Source organism: Nomascus leucogenys, chromosome 2, assembly GCF_006542625.1.
Source record: "Nomascus leucogenys isolate Asia chromosome 2, Asia_NLE_v1, whole genome shotgun sequence".
In the NCBI taxonomy this organism is placed as follows: domain Eukaryota; kingdom Metazoa; phylum Chordata; class Mammalia; order Primates; family Hylobatidae; genus Nomascus; species Nomascus leucogenys.
The window spans coordinates 47,953,075-47,975,365 of NC_044382.1; the positions used below are offsets into that span (position 1 = coordinate 47,953,075).

At 45.5% G+C, this 22,291-nt stretch overlaps 3 protein-coding genes across 3 annotated transcripts in view; 2 read left to right on the forward strand and 1 right to left on the reverse strand.

Moving 5' to 3' along the window:
- The window catches only part of TXNL4B (thioredoxin like 4B), a 66,479-nt gene that overhangs the window by 26,795 nt on the left and 17,393 nt on the right, over positions 1 to 22,291 (reverse strand). The window lies entirely within an intron of this gene.
- LOC100579584 (haptoglobin) lies at positions 211 to 5,064 on the forward strand. Its single transcript, XM_012504742.2, has 5 exons — positions 211 to 363; positions 1,867 to 1,949; positions 2,255 to 2,356; positions 3,115 to 3,189; positions 4,121 to 5,064. The coding sequence occupies exons 1-5, from the start codon at positions 317 to 319 to the stop codon at positions 4,897 to 4,899; spliced, it is 1,086 nt and encodes a 361-aa protein (XP_012360196.2). The 5' UTR covers positions 211 to 316; the 3' UTR covers positions 4,900 to 5,064.
- Positions 7,571 to 21,548, forward strand: LOC115838651 (haptoglobin-related protein). Its single transcript, XM_030829766.1, has 5 exons — positions 7,571 to 7,599; positions 18,204 to 18,289; positions 18,596 to 18,697; positions 19,460 to 19,534; positions 20,605 to 21,548. The coding sequence occupies exons 1-5, from the start codon at positions 7,595 to 7,597 to the stop codon at positions 21,381 to 21,383; spliced, it is 1,047 nt and encodes a 348-aa protein (XP_030685626.1). The 5' UTR covers positions 7,571 to 7,594; the 3' UTR covers positions 21,384 to 21,548.

Sequence of the window (22,291 nt, forward strand, 5' to 3'; positions counted from 1 at the left end):
GTGTGAAAATCCTCCAAGATAAAGAGACAGATTGATGGTTCCTGCCGCCGCCCTGTCCTGCCCAGTTGCTGATTTCAGGAAATACTTTGGCAGGTTCGTGGGTCATAAAGTTGCCAGGTTTCTTTGGGGTTTGTAACAGAACACCACAAGAAAATCAAGTGTGAAGCAAGAGCTCAACTCTTAACATGGGTATTGTTTGTGGTTTTTTTTACTGGAAAAGATAGTGACCTTACCAGGGCCAAAGTTTGTAGACACAGGAATTACGAAATGGAGAAGGGGGAGAAGTGAGCTAGTGGCAGCATAAAAAGACCAGCAGATGCCCCACAGCACTGCTCTTCCAGAGGCAAGACCAACCAAGATGAGGTGGGTCCACAGCTTTCCCTCCTGCCTTTCCTCTGGTTCTTTATTTCAGTCTTTTTTGTGTACATCGGTAGAGATGCAGAAATAGAACAAAGAAACAGGGCAAATGGGCTAAATTATAGTGAACTAAAGGGCTTAGTGTGTTAAATCTTCTCCTTTTCTGCATCCATAGAAGACAGTGCTGCTGACTTTCCCAGGAGATGAGATTTACTCTCAGGAGTGTCTTTTTCCTTGAGGTTACATTTTTGTGTTTGTAGGGGATGTCATCAGCTCCCGTGGTAGGCTTCCTGGCATCCTGAGTATATTTATTAGCAGATATTTTCCTCTTTAAAAATGTACAATAAGGAAGACTAATAGTAACACATTTGAATGACACAATTAATTGACTAGTACCTGGGATACACACTAATACCTGGGATACATCTAATTAAGGCACTTAGATCTTATAAAAATAAAGACTTTTTGAAATGTTGAAATAATAAGACTAGAAACTTTTTTTTTTTTGAGATGGAGTCTCGCTCTGTCACCAGGCTGGAGTGCAGTGGCGTGATCTTGGCTCACTGCAACCTCCACCTCCCAGGTTCAAGCGATTCTCCTCCCTCAGCCTCCCAAGTAGCTGGGACTACAGGTGTGTACCACTATCCCCACCTAATTTTTGTATTTTTAGTAGAGACGGGGTTTCACCATGTTGGCCAGGATGACCTTGATCTCTTGACTTCGTGATCTGCCTGCTTTGGCCTCCCAAAGTGCTGGGATTACAGGCGTGAGCCACCGCGCTGCCTAGAAACTATTTTAATAGAAGCAAGTAGTGCCGGAATGGTCGGCGTCTGTTAGTGAGATGGTGAACAGGCAGATGGCGCCTGTGGGTCAACGCCCATGGCCACAGTCCTGCTTTCGGACACCAGTTCTCTTCCGGGTAACCTTCTGGCATTTTGGGGTTTGAGATACCATTTCCTAAAGGTGAATTATCATAAAATACTAGAAATAACCACGTGTTTAAAATTATATATTTAAGGAACCTTTTATTACAGAAAATATCAAGAAGTAGAGGAATAGCACAGTAAGCCCAAAGTTCCCATCTCTGAGTTATCTACATTTTATTAACACTATCTTTGGGGTGTCTGAGGGAGGTTTCTCTTTCCTGGAGGGCTCCTGTGTTATCGCCAATGTACTTTCCCGAATGCGGCCAGAAACTGAGCCCACCCCCCAACCTATGTGCCTTCCTATCCCTCTCTGAAGCTTCTGCAGAATTCCCAGCAGGACAGAGCTTGCTGGAAGCTTGGTATGCTGAGAAGCTGCTAAAGTGTGTATGGGCAGGGGTGGGGGCAACTTCTTGGTCCTAGCACTTCCATATATCGACTTTCTTTTCTGGCTACTAAGTGGGAGGAGTGTGTGTGTATGCATGTGTGTGTGTGTGTGTGTGTACATGCATGTGTGTGTGGATGCATGCATGTGCTGTGAAGCAGGGAGACCAGCTTTCCACTCCTTCTTGTTTTCTCTCTGCAGGGCCCTGGGAGCTGTCATTGCCCTCCTGCTCTGGGGACAGCTTTTTGCAGTGGACTCAGGCAATGATGTCACGGATATCGCAGGTCAGTCTTTGGTTGGGTAGGAGCGTGCATCCCTGGCGCCGCCGCATCCCACTCTGACCCTCTCGGGTCTGCACTCTCTCTCTGAGAACACCCAATTCCCCCTTCTTATCTCAACCTCTGGGCTTTCAGGACCATAAAGAACATTGGTAATCCTGCCAGAAATGACGGGAGCTTGCCTTTCCATTGGCTTCCATTCGGCGTGGAAGGAGATTGATGTGCAGAGCAGCTTCCACTCATCTGACTTTTCATGGTTCACTGGGAACAATTTCCAAATAGTAAACTCTCTAGCTTCTCTCTCTTTGCAGGTGATGGCTGCCCGAAGCCCCCCGAGATTGCACATGGCTATGTGGAGCACTCGGTTCGCTACCAGTGTAAGAACTACTATAGGCTGCGCACAGAAGGAGATGGTAAGACGTGGACAACTGTCTCCATGCCCTACATACAACTCCCTTCTCTGACATTTCCATGATGGGTGGTGCTGAGGTGATTCGCCAGAAAGTTCATTGCTCTCCTTGGAGCCAGGAGATTTAGGTTCTAATAAGCGTTTTGTTGCCAGTAGCCATGGCCCTTTGGGCAGACTAACTTTTGTCAGCCTCAAGTTTTCTGTTTTGTTAAAGGGAGGCAATGCCATGCAGCCTACCTCATGTAAATCTCAGAGTCAGATTTACATCTCCAGCAGGAGATGTGGGAAAAGAAGGAATGCTGATGACGATGTCACCCTCACCTAGTGGAGTCTTGCTGTCCTGGCACTGCTCTAAGGGCTTTATATTTATTTGCTCATTTAGTCCTCACGGTATCCCTCTGAATAGAGTTTACTGTTTTCACTTTGCTGATAAGGAAACTGAGGCACAGGTTGAGTATCTTGCCCAAATTCAAGCAGCCTGTAAGAGGCAGAGTCAGGATTTGAACGCTGAGCCCTCCCTGTACTGCCTGGCTGTGACCGCCATGACCACAGTGTGTTCTGCTGGGCTTAAGTGGTGTACAGGCACTTGGCTTCCAGCACAGCACTCTCTCCCTTCCTCCTCCTCATATTCTCTCTCCTTTTTCCCTTCCTTTTTGCCCCCTTTTCCTCTTCCTTTTAGTTCTTCTCTTTAAATGCCTTCTCACTCTGCACTGGGTCTAGACTTGACTTCTCCTTTGGCTCATTTCTTGCCTTTTGTTTCAGGAGTGTACACCTTAAACAATGAGAAGCACTGGATAAATAAGGCTGTTGGAGATAAACTTCCTGAATGTGAAGCAGGTGGGTGCTCAGCACTTAAGAGAGCAGGCAGGCGTCCAGCGGGGAATGTCCTAGAGGCACAGCCTTCCAGTGCAGCTTCCTCTGAGCACACAAAAGCCAAGAGGAGGAATGTGGCAGAACCACAGCCGGCCAGGGAGAGACTTAAGCAGTTAGGTGATGACTCCCTAAGGGTCACCAAGCGTCTAAGGGTCTTGATCATTGGGGCCTGAAGGGCACTGGCTGCATCCACTGTCTACACTGCCCACAGATCAGGAGAGCCTGTGCATACAGAGAGCCTGCTAGAGAGCCCTGGGTCTAAGGAGAAGCAGGCTCCAAAGAGAACAAGTCAAGGGATGACATAAAATCTTAATCCATGGAAGCCTAGCAGGAGGCTGGACATGGGCTGGGACTCTTGCTTCTCGTTATTAGGAGGAGCTGTTGCTCTCTCCTTTCATTCTCGGAACCAGAGGCAAAGACCCAGCCTCTTCTGCTGTGAGTGGTGTGGAACTACCAACCTGCCTCGTATTAACTGCACCATCTACAAAATCTGAGCTCCAGCCAGTGCTGCTCTAGATTCATCTTTCTTTAGAGAGAATGAATTATTGTAGCCCCTAGCCCTTTCAATGAATTTCAGGGAATTGTGGAAATTCCTTTGTTGGGATAATTGTTTAAATATAATAGAGTTCACCAGCCAGCATTAAAAAATCTCAGTATTTCCCATTTCCTTTGTTAGAAAAGTGGGAAATAGAGCTTTTTATAATGTAAACAATTTAAAAAACAGAATTATTTTAAAACTGCAACTATTGGAAATCAGATGAGCAGGTGGTAAGGGCAAAGCATTTAAATCTTTCTAGTTTATGCAGCAGTGACAGCCGCCCATGCTTTCACCCGTTTCTCAGATGGAAAGGCTCTCACACATTTCCACTCACGAGTGTCTTGCTCTCCTTGACAGTATGTGGGAAGCCCAAGAATCCAGCAAACCCGGTGCAGCGGATCCTGGGTGGACACCTGGATGCCAAAGGCAGCTTTCCCTGGCAGGCTAAGATGGTCTCCCGCCATAATCTCACCACAGGGGCCACGCTGATCAGTGAACAATGGCTGTTGACCACGGCTAAAAATCTGTTCCTGAACCATTCAGAAAATGCAACAGCGAAAGACATTGCCCCTACTTTAACACTCTATGTGGGGAAAAAGCAGCTTGTAGAGATTGAGAAGGTGGTTCTACACCCTAACTACTCCCAGGTAGATATTGGGCTCATCAAACTCAAACAGAAAGTGCCTGTTAATGAGAGAGTGATGCCCATCTGCCTACCTTCAAAGGATTATGCAGAAGTAGGGCGTGTGGGTTATGTTTCTGGCTGGGGGCGAAATGCCAATTTTAAATTTACTGACCATCTGAAGTATGTCATGCTGCCTGTGGCTGACCAAGACCAATGCGTAAGGCACTATGAAGGCAGCACAGTCCCCGAAAAGAAGACACCAAAGAGCCCTGTAGGGGTGCAGCCCATACTGAATGAACACACCTTCTGTGCTGGCATGTCTAAGTACCAGGAAGACACCTGCTATGGCGATGCGGGCAGTGCCTTTGCCATTCACGACCTGGAGGAGGACACCTGGTACGCAGCTGGGATCCTAAGCTTTGATAAGAGCTGTGCTGTGGCTGAGTATGGTGTGTATGTGAAGGTGACTTCCATCCAGGACTGGGTTCAGAAGACCATAGCCGAGAACTAATGCAAGGCTGGCCGGAAGCCCTTGCCTGAAAGCAAGATTTCAGCCTGGAAGAGGGCAAAGTAGATGGGAGCGGACAGGAGTAAACGGGATAAGATGTGGTTTGAAGCTGATGGGTGCCAGCCCTGAGTTGCTGACTCAGTCAATAAAGAGCTTTCTTTTGACTCATTTCTGTGTTGTGTTCAGTCTTGAGTCTTTTTTATTTGTTCCTTTATGGTCTAGGGTAGTCAGAAGGTATAGAGTCTACTGGGAGTATGGCAGAAAACACCCCAAACCCACTGGAAATCCCAAAGGTGATACAAACTCTTCCACCTTAGGGAATCATGCTCACTGACTGAGTGCCTATTGAATGCTAGGTCCCAGAAAGGTAACTGTTGTCCTTGTTTTACAGACAAGGAAACAGACTCAGAGATGGTAAGTGAGTTGCTTAAGGTTACATAGCTATGAAACAGTGAAGCTGAACTTTGAACCAGGTCTGTTTGATACAAACTCAGAGCTCTTTTCACTGCATGCTGTTGCCTCTTCAAAGTGAATTAGGAGAAAGGGCATGGGGCCTGGTGAGGAAGAGGCTAGCTCAAAATGGGATGGGGGAAAAAGTGTTTTAACATAGACAGTACTTCAGAGTTTGGGATCTAACCTACCAGCACTCCAGAAAACAAAAGACGATGATGTAAAGGCAGGATCTCTGGACTTGCTGAGTCCAAATCACAGCTTGGCCCATACATTTGCTAAGTAATTTAGGTTTCCTGGCCATCAGTTCCTGGTCTCTTCCATGAAGGACTTGAGCCAGGCAATGGCTAATGTCCCTATCAGCAGTAACCTTCTGGGACTCTGTAAAGAGTGGGGAGGTAGAGTCCTTGCATCAGTAGAAGCTGCTTTTCCTACTGGGAACAAACCCACCCTTCACCAGGAATCAAATGCAAGCTGTCTGAGCCTCCTCTCCTGATGGCAGGTCATGCTATTAAGGGTCTCCCAGAAGAAAGGTTCTGGAACTCTGAGAAACAGAAGCTCTTCTAATGGAACTTTTTCTTGCTGTAAGCCTTCAATACCACCAATCACCAATGTGCCTTCTTCTCAAGCCAAAATACGGCCCCTCCTTTGTAGGGTGTAAAACAACACTGATGTCACTCGCTCTTGCCAGGGTCTGGCCATCTCTGTGAAGCTCTCCTCACAGGCACCCTGCAGATTCATCAATAAACTTCAACAGGTTAGTGCTAGTAGGCCAATAAGATGCACACTTATATTCTAGAACCTGTGAAAGAAGTAATAGCCAGAAACTGGAAAATAACAGTCAAACTCTTAAAAAAAATGCCTCTCGGAACACAGTCACTTACACCTTTTCCTCTGGTAGTTCTCTTCAGCACCAAGTTTCTTGGAAGAACAAGCTACTCCCCAGTTTTCTTAAAGAATTGTCTGATTATATTAAGTAAGTGGCTTCTGGTAAAATAATGGTAAGAGAAAAGCTCTGGCATTCTCTTGATCACTCATCTTCTCTGCCTTCCTCCCCAGCAACACCTCCTGGCCTCCGCCTGTGGGCTTCAGCAACACCAAACTCTATGTAGTTCCCTGACAAGCCCGGCCGTCTCCAGCCCTTGGGGTTTATTTCCTCGGGGGCCCTCTGCTGAAATTCCCTTCCCCTTGCTGTATTAGCACCTCCTACTCGCCTTCAGCATGCAGACACTGCCTCCTCTAAGCAGCCATCTGTACTTACATAGCTGTGAGCATAGGATGGGGCATACAGCAGGCACTTAACAAATGTGGAATGGAAAGCAACTAAGATAGGATCAAAAATACAAATCGAGACGTGAGAGAAAGACGATCAAAAGCCCTTACAAGGGGGCTGGGCGTGGTGGCTCACACCTGTGTAATCTCAACACTTTGCGAGGCTGAGGCAGGCGGATCACTTGAGGTTGGGAGTTTGAGACCAGCCAGAGCAACATGGAGAAACCTTGTCTCTACTAAAAATACAAAAAATTAGCCAGGCATGGTGATATATGCCTGTAATCCCAGCTACTCGGGAGGCTGAGGCAGGAGAATTGCTTGAAACTCAGAGGTGGAAGTTGTGGTGAGCTGAGATCATGCCATTGTACTCCAGCCTGGGCAACAAGAGTGAACTCTGTCTCAAAACAAAAACAAAAACAAAAACAAAAAAAACAAAAAAAGAACACCATGGGAAAATCAAGTGTGAATCAAGAGCTCAACTCTTTTTTTTTTTTTTTTTTTTTTGAGACGGAGTCTTGCTCTGTCCCCCAGGCTGGAGTGCAGTGGCGCGATCTTGGCTCACTGCAAGCTCTGCCTCCCGGGGTTCACGCCATTCTTCTGCCTCAGCCTCCCGAGTAGCTGGGACTACAGGCGCCCGCCAACAAGCCCGGCTAATTTTTTGTATTTTTAGTAGAGACGGGGTTTCACCGTGTTAGCCAGGATGGTCTCGATCTCCTGACCTCGTGATCCGCCCGCCTCGGCCTCCCAAAGTGCTGGGATTACAGGCTTGAGCCACCGCGCCCGGCCAAGAGCTCAACTCTTAACATGGGTAATGTTTGTAGTTTTGTTACTGGAAAAGATAGTGACCTTACCAGCGCCAAAGTTGGTAGACACAGGAATTACAAAACGGAGAAGGGGGAGCAGTGAGCTAGTGGCAGCATAAAAAGATCAGCGGATGCCCCACAGCACTGCTCTTCCAGAGGCAAGACCAACCAAGATGAGGTGGGTCCACAGCTTTCCCTCCTGCCTTTCCTCTGGTTATTTCAGTCTTTTTTGTGTACATCGGTAGAGATGCAGAAATAGAACAAAGAAACAGGGCAAATGGGCTAAATTATAGTGAACTAAAGGGCTTAGTGTGTTAAATCTTCTCCTTTTCTGCATCCATAGAAGACAGTGCTGCTGACTTTCCCAGGAGATGAGATTTACTCTCAGGAGTGTCTTTTTCCTTGAGGTTACATTTTTGTCTTTGTAGGGGATGTCATCAGCTCCCGTGGTAGGCTTCCTGGCATCCTGAGTATATTTATTAGCAGATATTTTCCTCTTTAAAAATGTATAATAAGAAAGACTAATAGTAACACATTTGAATGACACAATTAATTGACTAGTACTTGGGATACACACTAGTACCTGGGATACATCTAATTAAGGCACTTAGATCTTAAAAAATAAAAAGACTTTTTGAAATGTTGAAATAATAAGACTAGAAAGTTTTTTTGTTTATTTTTTTTTTTGAGATGGAGTCTCACTCTGTCACCAGGATGGAGTGCAGTGGCACGATCTCAGCTCATTGCAACCTCCACCTCCCTGGTTCAAGCAATTCTCCTGCCTCAGCCTCCTGAGTAGCTAGGACTACAGGCGTGTGCTACCATGCCCAGCTAATTTTTGTATTTTTAGTAGAGACGGGGTTTCACCATGTTGGCCAGGATGATCTCGATCTCTTGACCTCGTGATCCGCCTATCTCGGCCTCCCAAAGTGTTGGGATTACAGGCGTGAGCCACCACGCCCTGCCTAGAAACTATTTTAATAGAAGCAAATAGTGCCTGAATGGTCGGCGTCTGTCAGCAAGATGGTGAACTGGCAGATGGCGCCTGTGTGTCAATGCTCATGGCCACCGTCCTGCTTTCAGACACCAGTTCTCTTCCAGGTAACCTTCTGGCATTTTGGGGTTTGAGATACCATTTCCTAAAGGTGAATTATCATAAAATACTAGAAATAACCACATAAGTGTTTAAAATTATTGTTAAATACAGTAAGAAATTATTCTTCAAAGGTTTAGCCTGCTTAAGTTTCCTTGTCCTTTGTTCCCTGCTTTCAAGGCCAGACTTCCTTACTCTCTGTGTTTCCCCTACCCTGGTAAATAACCTTCCTGCCAGTCCTTATCTATATAGCCCACATTCCACATCGGCTACCCACTCTGTGATTTACCCCTCCCATCGCAACAGCCTCTCCCACCAAAACTGATCTTCCCCCCTTCCCACCAGTGCAAACACATTCCTGCACTTTTCACGTTAGCCAACTGGGTTCAGCTTAGATTGTGCGGTCCAACTCCAGCCAATGTAGTCAGGACACAGTAGCAGGGACAAGCTGCGTTAGATATAAAAACCTCTGCTTTCCTTTGTTTGGGGTGCTCTCGTGGTGACCGAACCTATGAGGAGCAACCTTATGCAAAAGTAAATTTGCCTTGCTGAGAGACCCTTTGTCCTTTGTCTCAGTGCTGGTTCTTCTTTGCGGCACCGAGCATTTGTTTCTAACAAATGTGGTGGCCCATACGGGGAAAACATTCTCCTCTGGGAAAGGGTCTTTGATCACCTCGTGAGGAGACGCGTCCCACTGCCTTGTTGCAGTGGCCTCACGAGTAAGGAATCGAGACCTACCTGGTGTGATGAATAACCCCAGACTCTCAATAATGTGGGGAGAAAAAGGCTTGCAACACTATGGTGACCAGGTAACTCTGTGTGCAGACCAAGGTAAGAAATGTCGCAGGAGTGACAAAGTACTTCCTTGGTGGTTGGTATATTCTGGTGGTTGAAAGTTCGTGAATGGTAACAAGTGCTACTGCTGTGCGGAGTGAATGAGTCCAATCTGTGGGTCTGTGGTTACCTCATACAGCTTAGTCTTCTCTGAAGGATCCTGATGTTGGGGTTTATATAGTCCTGCCAATGCTAAGTGGGACTTAAAATATTCCTAGGAGGAAAGTGGCCAGAGTGGATGAAGCGAAAGGAGAAGAGTGTGAAGAACCTCCAGGAGGTGGGGCTAAAAGATACGCAAGAAATCCCTAATATGAGGGATTGAGCCACAGAAAGCTCCAGATAGAAAAAAAAGAAATCCCTAATATGGGGAAGTGAGCCACAGCAAGCCTCCAGTAGGGAACAAATCCCTAATATGAGGGATTGAGCCTAGCTAAGACCCAATATGGAAAATACCCCAAGAAAGACAGAGAATAAGAAGGATGGAAATAGTAACAAGGATATACCCCCGATAGTCCCTTAGGTTTCATGTTAAAATACTGGAAAGATAATGAGAGGACTAAGCATAAGAAGAAGGAGCAAATGATAAAATATTGCTGTTTCATTTGGACCCAAGGTCCCACCCTCAAACCCTAAATCTTCTGGCCAAAGTACGGGTCGAATGAGGATGTAATGTGTCAACTCCTAATCCAATATGTTAAAGATAAAAGTCTGGTTTCTCAAGAAGAACTAGACTATGCTCTTTGTTGGAGGCAGGGACCTGTCCTCCTCTTTCCCTTAAAGATGACTAGGGAAGAACCTGATCCAGCATCTCAAATTGAGAAGTCAGACAAGCCGACTCCCACACCTGAAGTCAGCACATGGGATCCCTTAGACTGTCTTCCTCTGCCTACTGCCCCTAATCCTAACCCCCCTACTCCTCAGGCAGCTGCCGCTGCCCCAGATCCCATCCCAAATTCTTCCCCAACTCATGATGTTCCTCCTGCTTACAACCCTGACTCTCAGGGGCAGTCGTCCCAAGAGCCTGTTCACTGCCAACCTAAATATCCTTCCTTAAAAGGGCTCCAACATGAAATAGAGCAGTGTAAAAAGGACATTCAGAACTCCCCTTTTCTTTCCACGCCTAAGGAGTCAGCCGTAACTTTCTTCCCTTTAAAAGGGGTACCACAAGGACGGGAAATCATTGGTTTTGTAAATGCTCTCTTGACTAGTTCAGAAGTCTGAGGTCTGAAGAAAGAACTTAAGCCACTGCTAGATGACCCCTATGGAGTGGCAGATCAAGTTGATCAATTCTTAGGACCTCAGTTATACACTTGGGTCGAGCAAATGTCTATCCTAGGCATCTTCTTTTCAGGGGAGGAAAGAAGCATGATCCATAGGGCTGCTATGGCAATTTGGGAATGTGAACACCCTCCTGGTCAAAACGTTCCTACTGTGGACCAAAAATTTCCTGCCCAAGACTCCTGGTGGGACAATAACAATGCAGCCCACTGAGAAAACATGAAGGACCTACGGGAAATAATAATAAAAGGAAGCAGGGAATCCATACCCAGAATTCAAAAGCTCTCTAAAGCATTTGATATATAACAGGAGAAAGATGAGGGACCTATAAAATTCCTAGACAGACTAAAGGAGCAAATGAAGCAATATACAGGTCTGAATTTAGAAGATCCCCTTCAGCAAAGGATGTTAAAGATCCATTTTGTCACTAAAGGCTGGCCAGATGTTTCAAAAAAGTTACAAAAATTGGAGGACTGAGAAAACCGACCTCTAAGACAACTTCTCGGAGAAGCTCAAAAGGTGTATGTGAGGAGGGACAGGGAAAAACAAAAACAGAGGTCAAAACTGAAGTTATCTACTTTCCAGCAGGTGGCTCCAAACCCATATGCTACTAAATGAGGCTTCCAGGGAGCCAGAAATTATAAAAGGTCCCAAGCCTCCCAAACCCAGTTTAGAGAATCCAAACCTTCAGCTAGAGGACCCAAGTCTACATTTCCCAGGCTCCCTAAAGAGCATAGAAAAGCAAGACCAAAAAATTCCAAAACTGAGAGAGAGGAAGGACAAGATAAGTGTTACAAATGTGGAAGGATGGGCCCCTTCAAAAGAGAATGTCCCAAATTAGAAAAGGAGAGAGAAGCCCTTCTACTCATGACCTTTGAAGAGGAACAGGGAAGTCAGTGGCTCTGTCTGTATTATCTTGAGTCCCACCAGGAGCCCTTGATAAATTTGGAGGTGGGACCTACACACGAGCTTATCACATTTTTGGTCGATTCAGGAGCGGCCTGTTCCTCTGTTTCTTTCCCCTCATCTAATATCACCTGCTCTTCAGAAGAACTTATAGTCTGAGATAAAAGGGGAAGGATTTAAGGTGAGAATCTTAGAAAATACAGAAGTCAAGTACCAAGACTGAACAACCCAGGTTCAATTTTTGTTAATCCCTGAAGCAGGAACTAGTTTGTTAGGAAGAGACTTAAAGTTAGGCAGAGGCCTACAAGTTAGCCCAAAGGGATTCCTTACCTCATTAAACTTACTCACCACTGCAGATGAGAAATACATTCATTGTGATGTCTGGTCAAGGGAAGAAAACTGAGGAAAGCTTCAAATTCTCCCAATCCACATCAAGCTAAACACCCCCGCACCAGGAAGTAGTGAGGAGGAAGCAATTCCCCATTCCCTTAGAGGGCATGCTAGGGCTAAAACCTATAATTGAAAGTCTCATTAATGATGGGCTTCTTGAACCCTATATGTCTCCTTATAACACCCCAATACTGCCTGTCAAAAAATCAGATGGGTCATACTGGCTGGTGCAAGACCTCAGGGCCATTAACCAAACAGTCCAGACCACTCACCCTGTTGTCCTCAACCCTTACACCATTCTCAGCAAAATTCCATATAATCATCAATGGTTTACTGTAATAGATTTAAAGGATGCCTTTTGGGCATGTCCCTGGCTGAAGATAGCCGAGACATATTTGCCTTTGAGTGGGAAGATCCCCAGTCACGGTGAAAACAATGGTATCAATGGATAGTCTTGCCTAAAGGATTCATGGATTCACCCAACCTTTCTGGTCAAATTTTAGAACAAGTGCTAGACAAAGTTTCTGTTCCAAAACAATTATGCCTGCTTCAATATGTCGATTATATTCTCATATCTGGTGAGGATATAGAGAAAGTAGCTGGCTTCTCTATACATATTTTTGACCATCTGCAGTTTGAGGGATTACAGGTCTCAAAGGGAAAGCTTCAGTATATGGAGCCTAAAGTTAAATATTTAGGCCGCTTAATAAGTGCAGGCAAGTGAAGGATAGGGCCTGAACGGGTTGAAGGAATCGTGTCCTTACCCTTGCCTCAGACTAAACAGGAACTCAGGAAATTTTTAGGGTTAGTTAGATACTGCTGCTTATGGATTAACTCATATGCCCTAAACAGTAAACTTTTATACCAAAAACTTGCCCAGGGAAAACCTGACCATCTCCTGTGGACTTCTAAAGAGGTCGATCAGGTCAAAGAGCTAAAAGGTAAGGCTTGCCCTAGCCTTACCTTCCCTAGAAAAACCATTTCACCTTTTTGTCAGCATGAATAATGGGATGGCTTTAGGGGTGCTTATCTAAGAGCACAGAGGCTGCTGGCAGCCCATGGCCTTCCTGTCAAAAATTTTGGACCCGGTCACCTGTGGATGGCCTCATCCAATCCATTGCAGCTACAGCAGTATTAGTTGAAGAGAGTATAAAATTAACCTTTGGGTGGAGAGTAACAGTAAGCACACCCCATCAAGTTAGAGCTATTTTAAATAAAAAAGCAGGAAGGTGACTAACTGACTCCAGAATCTTAAAATATGGGGCTATTCTACTAAAAAAAGATGAGAGAATACCTGTGTCGAGATTTAATTGACTACTAAACAAAAGTCAGGCCAGATCTAGGAAAGATCCCTTTCAAAACAGGACAGCACTTATTTATAGATGGTTCCTCCCAGCTGATTGAGAGAAAAAGACACAATGGGTATCCAGTAATCGATGGAGAAACTCTCTATGTATAAGAATAGAGTTAAGAAAATAGCCTAATAATTGGTCTGCCCAAACTCGTGAACTGTTTGCACTCAGCCAAGCCTTAAAGCACTTGCAAAACCAGGAAGGAACCATCTATACTGATTCTAAGTATGCCTTTGGAATGGCTCATACATTTGTTAAAATTTGGACTGAATGTGGCCTCACTAATAGTAAAGGTCATGACCTTGTTCATAAGGAGTTAATCATCCAAGTACTGGATAACCTTCAGTTGCCAGAAGAAATAGCTATTGCCCATGTCCCCAGACACCAGAAAAGCCTTTCTTTTGAAAGTCGAGGAAATAACCTAACAGACCAGACAGCCAAACAAGCTGCTGCTTCCTCTGAAACACCTATGTTTCACTTAACTCCTTGTCTTCCTTCCCCTACTGCAATTTCCATTTTCTCTTCCATTGAAGAAGAAGAATAAAGATAGGAGCCAGAGAAGACCAGAAGGAAAACAGCTGTTATCAGACCAAAAAGAAATGTTATCCAAGCCCCTTATATGTGGGAGATCTAGTCTCAACTATATCTGAGGACACACTGGGGACCCCAAGCCATGTGTGATGCAGTTCTCAGGGTCTATGGATGTATAAGAATTTACACCCTAGCCAAACAAGTTACAGATAGTTGCTTAATATGTAAAAAGACTAATAAGCAGATTCTAAGAAAACCGCCCCTTGGAGAAAGAGATCCAGGGCTAAGACCATTTCAAAGTGTTCACTTAATTATACTGAAATGCCCCCAATTGGTCATTTAAAATACTTATTAGTAATAATAGACCACTTTACCCACTGAGTAGAGACTATCCCACCCTCAAGTGCAACCACCAGTAATGTAGCTAAGGCATTAATTGATAACATTGTACCCAGAGTTGGACTAATAGAAAACACTGATTCAGACAATGGAACCCATTTCACTGCACATGTTATTAAAAAGTTAGCCCAGGTACTAGACACAAAATGGAAAATCCATATCCCTTGGCATCTCTCCTCCGCAAGAAGAGTAGAAAGGATGAATCAGACTCTAAAAAGCCACTTAACTAAATTAGTTCTAGAAACTTGATTGCCATGGACTAAATGTCTTCCTGTTGCCTTGTTAAGAATCCAAACTGCTCCTCAGAGAGATACTGGCCTTTCCTCTTATGAGATGCTCTAAGGATTGCCCTGTTTATACTCCACTGCTAACATTCCTACATTCAAAATAAAAGATCAGTTCCTCAAAAATTATATACTTGGTCCATACTCTACTTTCTCTTCCCTTAAGACTAAAGGTTTCCTAGCACAGGCACCACCCCTGGAGTTTCCAGCACATCAGCGTCAGCCTGGAGACCACGTCCTCATAAAAGGGTGGAAGGAAGGGAAACTCAAACCGGCTTGGGAAGGACCCTACCTGGTGCTCCTAAATACTAAGACTGCAGTCTGAACAGCAGAAAGAGGATGGACTCACCACACCTGAGTCAAAAAGGCGCTGCCACCTCCAGGATCATAAACCGTCACTCCAGGGCTCACCCCAACCAAATTAACTCTAAAAAGGGCTTAATAATCACTTGTTTATTTTCCCTTTTCTTTCCAACAGAAGGTCATCTTGTCATCAATGTAACTTGGGCTAACCATCCTTTAACCTTTCAGTTTGACGCTTGTTCACTCATAACGTGTGGAGACAAGCAAGCTCAAAGGAAACTGTCTCATGTAGATAAGTACCTATGTCCATACCGTGAAGAGTCAACCAAGTATAAGTACAGAGGCTTAAAAAGTCCCTGTGGTGACTGGACAGATGTTTTGTAAACCACTCAGTATGGAGGGTGGACAGCCAGGCCCCCCTTTTCAAATAAGTTACGGGGACTAAAACAGAAACTCCAACTAATTCATGGTCCCACCCCACCAAATTGTAAGCCACTGCAGTGTAACCCCTCATTGCTAATTATAGCTAACCCCCAAACAATGGCCCAAGAACCCGCTATATTCAAATGGTATGGATTAGGAGCAAATGTTACAAAACAAAATCCCATAAAAATCTTCAACCACTGGTTAACAATGATAATTAAAAAAAAAAATCCATACCCAGAGTCTGGGAAATGAGTGGAACCCAAAGCTCTCCCCAAGTATAGCGAGCTCAGCGTCCTCCTCCCATCTCCAAAACAACCCAACCAAAGTAATGGTTGTAAAGGTAAAAAATTTAAAGCAGACTGCAGCCCTAGAGACAGGATATCAAGATGCAAATGCTTGGCTAAAATGGATTAAATATTCCATCTGCACTTTAAACAAATGTGAATGTTATGCTTGTGCTCACGGTACACCAGAGGCCCAGATTGTCCCCTTTCCACTCAGATGGTCTTCCAACTGACCGGGCATAAGCTGTATGGTAGTTCTCTTCCAAGACCACACAGCCTGGGGTGACAAATCATGTCAAGCTCTTTCTCTGCTGTTCCCTGAAGCTCAACACCCTGAGGGTCAGCCCCCGAGGGCCATCAGCTTCCATTTCCCAATGCCAATTTTACTTTGCATCTCTGACAACAGGGAGAAAACTTGGTGTTCCCTGGAGCCTTAATGGGATGCAGTGAGCTTAAGTCCTTCCAAGAGCTTACCCATCAGTCTGCCCTTAGTCATCCTCGAGCAGATGTATGGTGGTTATTGTGATGGACCATTACTGGACACTGCCGAGTAACTGGAGCAGAACACGCGCTCTAATTCCATTGGCTATCCCTTTCACCCTGGCATTTCGTCAACCAGAAAAGATAGAAACCAAACACTGTAAAATAAGAGAGGCCCCTCATGGGTCAGTTGACTCCCATATTTATATAGATTCCACTGGAGTCCCACAAGGAGTGCCAGATGAATTTAAGGCCCGAAATCAGACAACTGCAGGATTTGAATCCACGTTCTTCTGGTGGTTAACTATAAATAAAAATGGGAATTAGATAAACTACATTTATTACAACCAATGACGATTTTTTTTTTTGATGGAGTTTTGCTCTTGTTGCCCAGGCTGGAATGCAATGGCGTGATCTCGGCTCACCACAACTTCTGCCTCCTGGGTCCAAGCAATTCTCCTGCCTCAGCCTCCTGAGTAGCTGGGATTATAAACAGGCGCCACCACGCCCAGTAATTTTGTATTTTTAGTAGAGACGGGGTTTCTCCATGATGGTCAGGCTCGTCTCAAACTCCCGACCTCAGGTTATCTGCCTGCCTCGGCCTCCCAAAGTGCTGGGATTACAGGCGTGAGCCACTGTGCCCAGCCTACGATTTGTTAATTATACTAGAGATGCTCTTAAAGGGACAGCTGAACAATTAAGACCCACCAGTCAAATGGCCTGGGAAAATAAGATAGCGTTAGACATGATACTAGCAAAAGAGGGTGGAGTTTGTGTCATTATTGGAACCCAATGGTATACTTTTATCCCTAATAATACTGCTCCAGGTGGGACCACAACAAAAGCACTACAAGGTCTTACTGCCTTATCAAATGAGCTAGCCAAAAATTCTGGACTATACGACCCCTTCACAAATTTAATGGGAAATTGTTTGGCAAATGGAAGGGACTTATGTCCTCAATCCTCATGTCTCTTGCCATCAGAATAGGGTTGCTTATTCTTGTAGGATGCTGTGTCATACCCTGTGCCTGAGGATTAATACAAAAGCTTATTGAAACAGCTCTCCCCAAAACCTCCCTCAATCCTCCTCCTCCTTGTTCCAGTGAGCTTTTTCTTTTAGAAGACCAAGTAGAATAACAGAGCCAAATTACGTTAAAAGGGTTTAAAGAAAAAATACTGTAAAATATTTAATGGGGATTGTTAAATACAGTAAAAAATTCTTCTTCAAAGGTTTAGCTTGCTTAAGTTTCCTTGTCCTTTGCTCCCTGCTTTCAAGGCCAGACTTCCTTACTCTCTGTGTTCCCCCTGCACTGGTAAACAACCTTCCCGCCAGTTGTTACCTATGGAGCCCACATTCCACATCTGCTACCCACTCTGTGAATTACCCCTCCCATCACAACGGCTTCTCCTGGCAAAACTGATCTTCCTGCCTTCGCAGCAGTGTAATCACATTCCTGCACTTTTCAAGTTAGCCAACCGGGTTCATCTTAGATTGTGCGGTCCAACTCTAGCCAATGGAGTCAGGACACAGTAGCAGGGACAAGCTGCATTAGACATAAATACCTCTGCTTTCCTTTGTTCGGGCTGCTCTCGTGGCAACTGAACCTATGAGGAGCAACCTTATGCAAAAGTAAATTTGCCTTGCTGAGAGACCCTTTGTCCTTTGCCTCAGTGCTAGTTCTTCTTTGCGGCACCAAGCATTTGTTTTCAACAATTATATATTTAAGGAACCTTTGATTATGGAAAATTTCAAGAAGTAGAGGGAATAGCATACTAAGCCCTCTGTTCCCATCTTTGAGTTATCTACATTTTATTAGAAGTAACTTTGGGGTGCCGGAGGGAGGTTTGTCTTTCCTGGAGGCCTTCTGAATTATTGCCAATGTACTTTCCCCACTATGGCCAGACACTGAGGCCCCCATACCTATGTACCTTTCTATTCCTCTCTGAAGCTTCTGCAGAATTCCCAGCAGGACAGAGCTTGCTGGAAGCTTGGTATGCTCAGAAGCTGCTAAAGCGTGTATGTGTGGGGTGGGGGCAACTTCTAGGTCCTAGCACTTCCCTATATCGATTTTCTTTTCTGGCTGCTTAGTGGGAGGAGTGTGTGTGTATGCATGTGTGTGTGTGTGTGTGTGTGTGTGTGTACATGCATGTGTGTGTGGATGCATGATGTGCTGTGAAGCAGGGAGACCAGCTTTCCACTCCTTCTTGTTTTCTCTCTGCAGTGACCTGGGAGCTGTCATTTCCCTCCTGCTCTGGGGACGACAGCTTTTTGCACTGTACTCAGGCAATGATGTCACGGATATTTCAGGTGAGTCTTTGAGTTGGGTAGGAGCATGCATCCCTGGCACTGCCACATCCCACTCTGACCCTCTTGGGTCTGCATTCTTTCTTTGAGAACACACAGTTCCCCCTTCTTATCCTGACCTCTGGGCTTTCAGGACTGCCAAGAACATTGGGGATCCTGCCAGAAATGAGGGGATCTTGCACTTTCGTTGGCTTCTATTTGGGGTGGAAGGAGATTGATGTGCAGAGCAGCTTCCACTCATCTGACTTTTCATGGGTCTCTGGGAACAATTTCCAAATAGTAAACTCTCTGGCTTCTCTCTCTTTGCAGGTGACCGCTTCCCAAAGCCCCCTGAGATTGCAAATGGCTATGTGGAGCACTCGGTTCGCTACCAGTGTAAGAACTACTACAGGCTGCGTACAGAAGGAGATGGTAAGACCTGGACAACTATCTCTGTGCCCTACATACAACCCCCACTCTGACATTTCCATGATGGGTGGTGCTGAGGTGATTTTCTAGAAAGTTCATGTGTTCTCCTTGGAGCCAGGAGATTTAGATTCTAATAAGCATTTTGTCGCCAGTAGCTTGGCCCTTTGGGCAGACTAACTTTTGTCAGCCTCAAGTTTTCTGTTTTGTAAGGGGAGGCGATGCCATGCAGCCTATCTCATGTAAATCTCAGAGTCAGATTTACATCTACAGCAGGAGATGTGGGAAAAGAAGGAATGCTGATGACGATGTCACCCTCACCTAGTGGAGTCTTGCTGTCCTGGCACTGCTCTAAGGGCTTTATATTTATTTGCTCACTTAGTCCTCACAGTTTCCCTCTGAATAGAGGTTATTATTCTCACTTTGCTGATAAGGAAACAGAGGCACAGACAGGTTGAGTATCTTGCCCAAATTCAGGCAGCCTGTAAGAGGCAGAGTCAGGATTTGAACGCTGAGCCCTCCCTGTACTGCCTGGCTGTGACCGCCATGACCACAGTGTGTTCTGCTGGGCTTAACTGGTGTCCAGGCACTTGGCTTCCAGCACAGCACTCTTTCCCTTCCTCCTTCTCGTATTCTCTCTCCTTTCTCCCTTCCTATCTGCCCCCTTTCTTCTTCTTCTTTTTAATTCTTCTCCTTAATTGCCTTCTCACTCTGCTCTGGGTGCAGACTTGACTTTTCCTTTGGCTCATTTCTTGCCTTTTGTTTCAGGAGTGTACACCTTAAACGATAAGAAGCACTGGATAAATAAGGCTGTTGGAGATAAACTTCCTGAATGTGAAGCAGGTGGGTGTTGAGCACTTATGAGCGCAGGCAGGCTTCCAGGTGGGAATGTCCTAGAGGCACAGCCTTCCAGTGCGGCTTCCTCTGAGCACACAAGAGCCAGGAGGAGGGATGTGGGAGAACCACAGCTGGCCAGGGAGAGACTTAAGCAGTTAGGTGATGACTCCCTAAGGGTCACCAAGGGTCTTGTTCATTGGGGCCTGAAGGGCACTGGCTGAATCCACTGTCTGCACTGCCCACAGATCAGGAGAGCCTGTGCATACAGAGAGCCTGCTAGAGAGCCCTGGGTCTAAAGAGAAGCAAGTTCCAGGAAGAACAAGTCAAGGGATAACATAAAATCTTAATCCATGGAAGCCTAGCAGGAGACTGGACATGGGCTGGGACTCCTGCTTCTCGTTATTAGTAAGAGTTGTTGCTCTCTCCTTTCCGTCTCCGAGCCAGAGGCAAAGGCCCAGTCTCTTCTGCTGTTGAGTGGTGTGGAACTGCCAACCTGCCTCGTGTTAACTGCAACATCTACAAAATATGAGCTCCAGCCAATGGTGCTCTAGATTCCTCTTTCTTCAGAGATGATGAATTATTGTAGCTCCTAGCCCTTTCTTTTTTTCTTTTTTTTTTTTCTGAGACAGAGTTTTGCTCTTGTCGCCTAGGCTGGAGTGCAGTGGTGCTGATTCCTGACCTCAGGTGATCCAACTTCCTCAGCCTCCCAAAGTGCTGGGATTACAGGTGTGAGCCACTGCATCTTGCCCCCAGCCCTTTCAATGAATTTCAGGGAATTGTGGAAATTCCTTTCTTGAGATAATTGTTTAAATATAATATAGTTCACCAGCCAGGGCTCAAAAAACTCAGTATTTCTCATTTCCTTATTTAGAAATAGAGCTTTTTGTAATGTAAACAATTAAAAAAATTATTTTAAGACTGCAAGTATTGGAAAAGAGATGAGCAGGTGGTAAGGGCAAAGCATTTAAATCTTTCTAGTTTATGCAGCAGTGACAGCCGACCATGCTTTCACCCGTTTCTCAGATGGAAAGGCTCTCGCACATTTCCACTCACGAGTGTCTTGCTCTCCTTGACAGTATGTGGAAAGCCCAAGAATCCAGCAAACGTGGTGCAGCGGCTCCTGGGTGGACACCTGGATGCCAATGGCAGCTTTCCCTGGCAGGCTAAGATGGTTTCCCACCATAATCTCACCACAGGGGCCACGCTGATCAATGAACAATGGCTGCTGACCACGGCTAAAAATCTCTTCCTGAACCATTCAGAAAATGCAACAGCGAAAGACATTGCCCCTACTTTAACACTCTTTGTGGGGGAAAAGCAGCTTGTAGAGACTGAGAAGGTGGTTCTACACCCTAACTACCATCAGGTAGATATTGGGCTCATCAAACTCAAACAGAAAGTGCCTGTTAATGAGACAGTGATGCCCATCTGCCTACCTTCAAAGGATTATGCAGAAGTAGGGCGTGTGGGTTGCGTGTCTGGCTGGGGACAAAGTGACAACTCTAAATTTACTGAGCATCTGAAGTATGTCATGCTGCCTGTGGCTGACCAATACGATTGCATAAAGTACTATGAAGGCAGCACATGTCCCAAATGGAAGGCACTGAAGAGCCCTGTAGGGGTGCGGCCCATACTGAATGAACACACCTTCTGTGCTGGCATGTCTAAGTACCAGGAAGACAACTGCTATGGTGATGCGGGCAGTACCTTTGCCGTTCACGACCTGGAGGAGGACACCTGGTACGCGGCTGGGATCCTAAGCTTTGGTAAGAGCTGTGCTGTGGCTGAGTATAGTGTGTATGTGAAGGTGACTTCCATCCAGGACTGGGTTCAGAAGACCATAGCCGAGAACTAATGCAAGGCTGGCCGGAAGCCCTTGCTTGAAAGCAAGATTTCAGCCTGGAAGAGGGCAAAGTGGATGGAAGCGGACAGGAGTGGACAGGATAAGACGTGGTTTGAAGCTGATGGGTGCCAGCCCTGGATTGCTGAGTCAATCAATAAAGAGCTTTCTTTTGACTCATTTCTGTGTTGTGTTCAGTCTTGAGTCTTTTTTATTTGTTCCTTTATGGTCCAGGGTAGTCAGAAGGTATAGAGTCTACTGGGAGTATGGCAGAAAATACCCCAAACCCACTGGAAATCCCAAAGGTGATACAAACTCTTCCACCTTAGGGAATCATGCTCACTGACTGAGTGCCTATTGAATGCTAGGTCCCAGAAAGGTAACCGTTGTCCTTGTTTTACAGACAAGGAAACAGACTCAGAGATGGTAAGTGAGTTGCTTAAGGTTACATAGCTATGAAACAGTGAAGCTGAACTTTGAACCCAGGTCTGTTTGATACAAACTCAGAGCTCTTTTCACTGCATGCTGTTGCCTCTTCAAAGTGAATTAGGAGAAAGGGCATGGGGCCTGGTGAGGAAGAGGCTAGCTCAAAATGGGATGGGGAAAAAGTGTTTTAACACAGACAGTACTTCAGAGTTTGGGATCTAACCTACCAGCACTCCAGAAAACAAAAGATGATGATGTAAAGGCAGGATCTCTGGACTTGCTGAGTCCAAATCACAGAATGACCCATACATTTGCTAAGTAATTTAGGTTTCCTGGCCATCAGTTCCTGGTCTCTTCCATGAAGGACTTGAGCCAGACGATGGTTAATGTCCCTATCAGCAATAACCTTCTGGGACTCTATGAAAAGTGGGGAGGTAGAGTCCTTGCATAAGTAGAAGCTGCTTTTCCTACTTGGAACAAACCCACCCTTCACCAGG

Coding starts and splice junctions, on each gene's coding strand:
- LOC100579584 (XM_012504742.2), top strand. CDS start 317: ATGCCCCACAGCACTGCTCTTCCAGAGGCAAGACCAACCAAGATGAG. Junction 2,357..3,114: donor GCTGCGCACAGAAGGAGATG/GTAAGACGTGGA, acceptor CTTTTGTTTCAG/GAGTGTACACCTTAAACAAT. Junction 3,190..4,120: donor ACTTCCTGAATGTGAAGCAG/GTGGGTGCTCAG, acceptor TCTCCTTGACAG/TATGTGGGAAGCCCAAGAAT.
- LOC115838651 (XM_030829766.1), top strand. Junction 18,698..19,459: donor GCTGCGTACAGAAGGAGATG/GTAAGACCTGGA, acceptor CTTTTGTTTCAG/GAGTGTACACCTTAAACGAT. Junction 19,535..20,604: donor ACTTCCTGAATGTGAAGCAG/GTGGGTGTTGAG, acceptor TCTCCTTGACAG/TATGTGGAAAGCCCAAGAAT.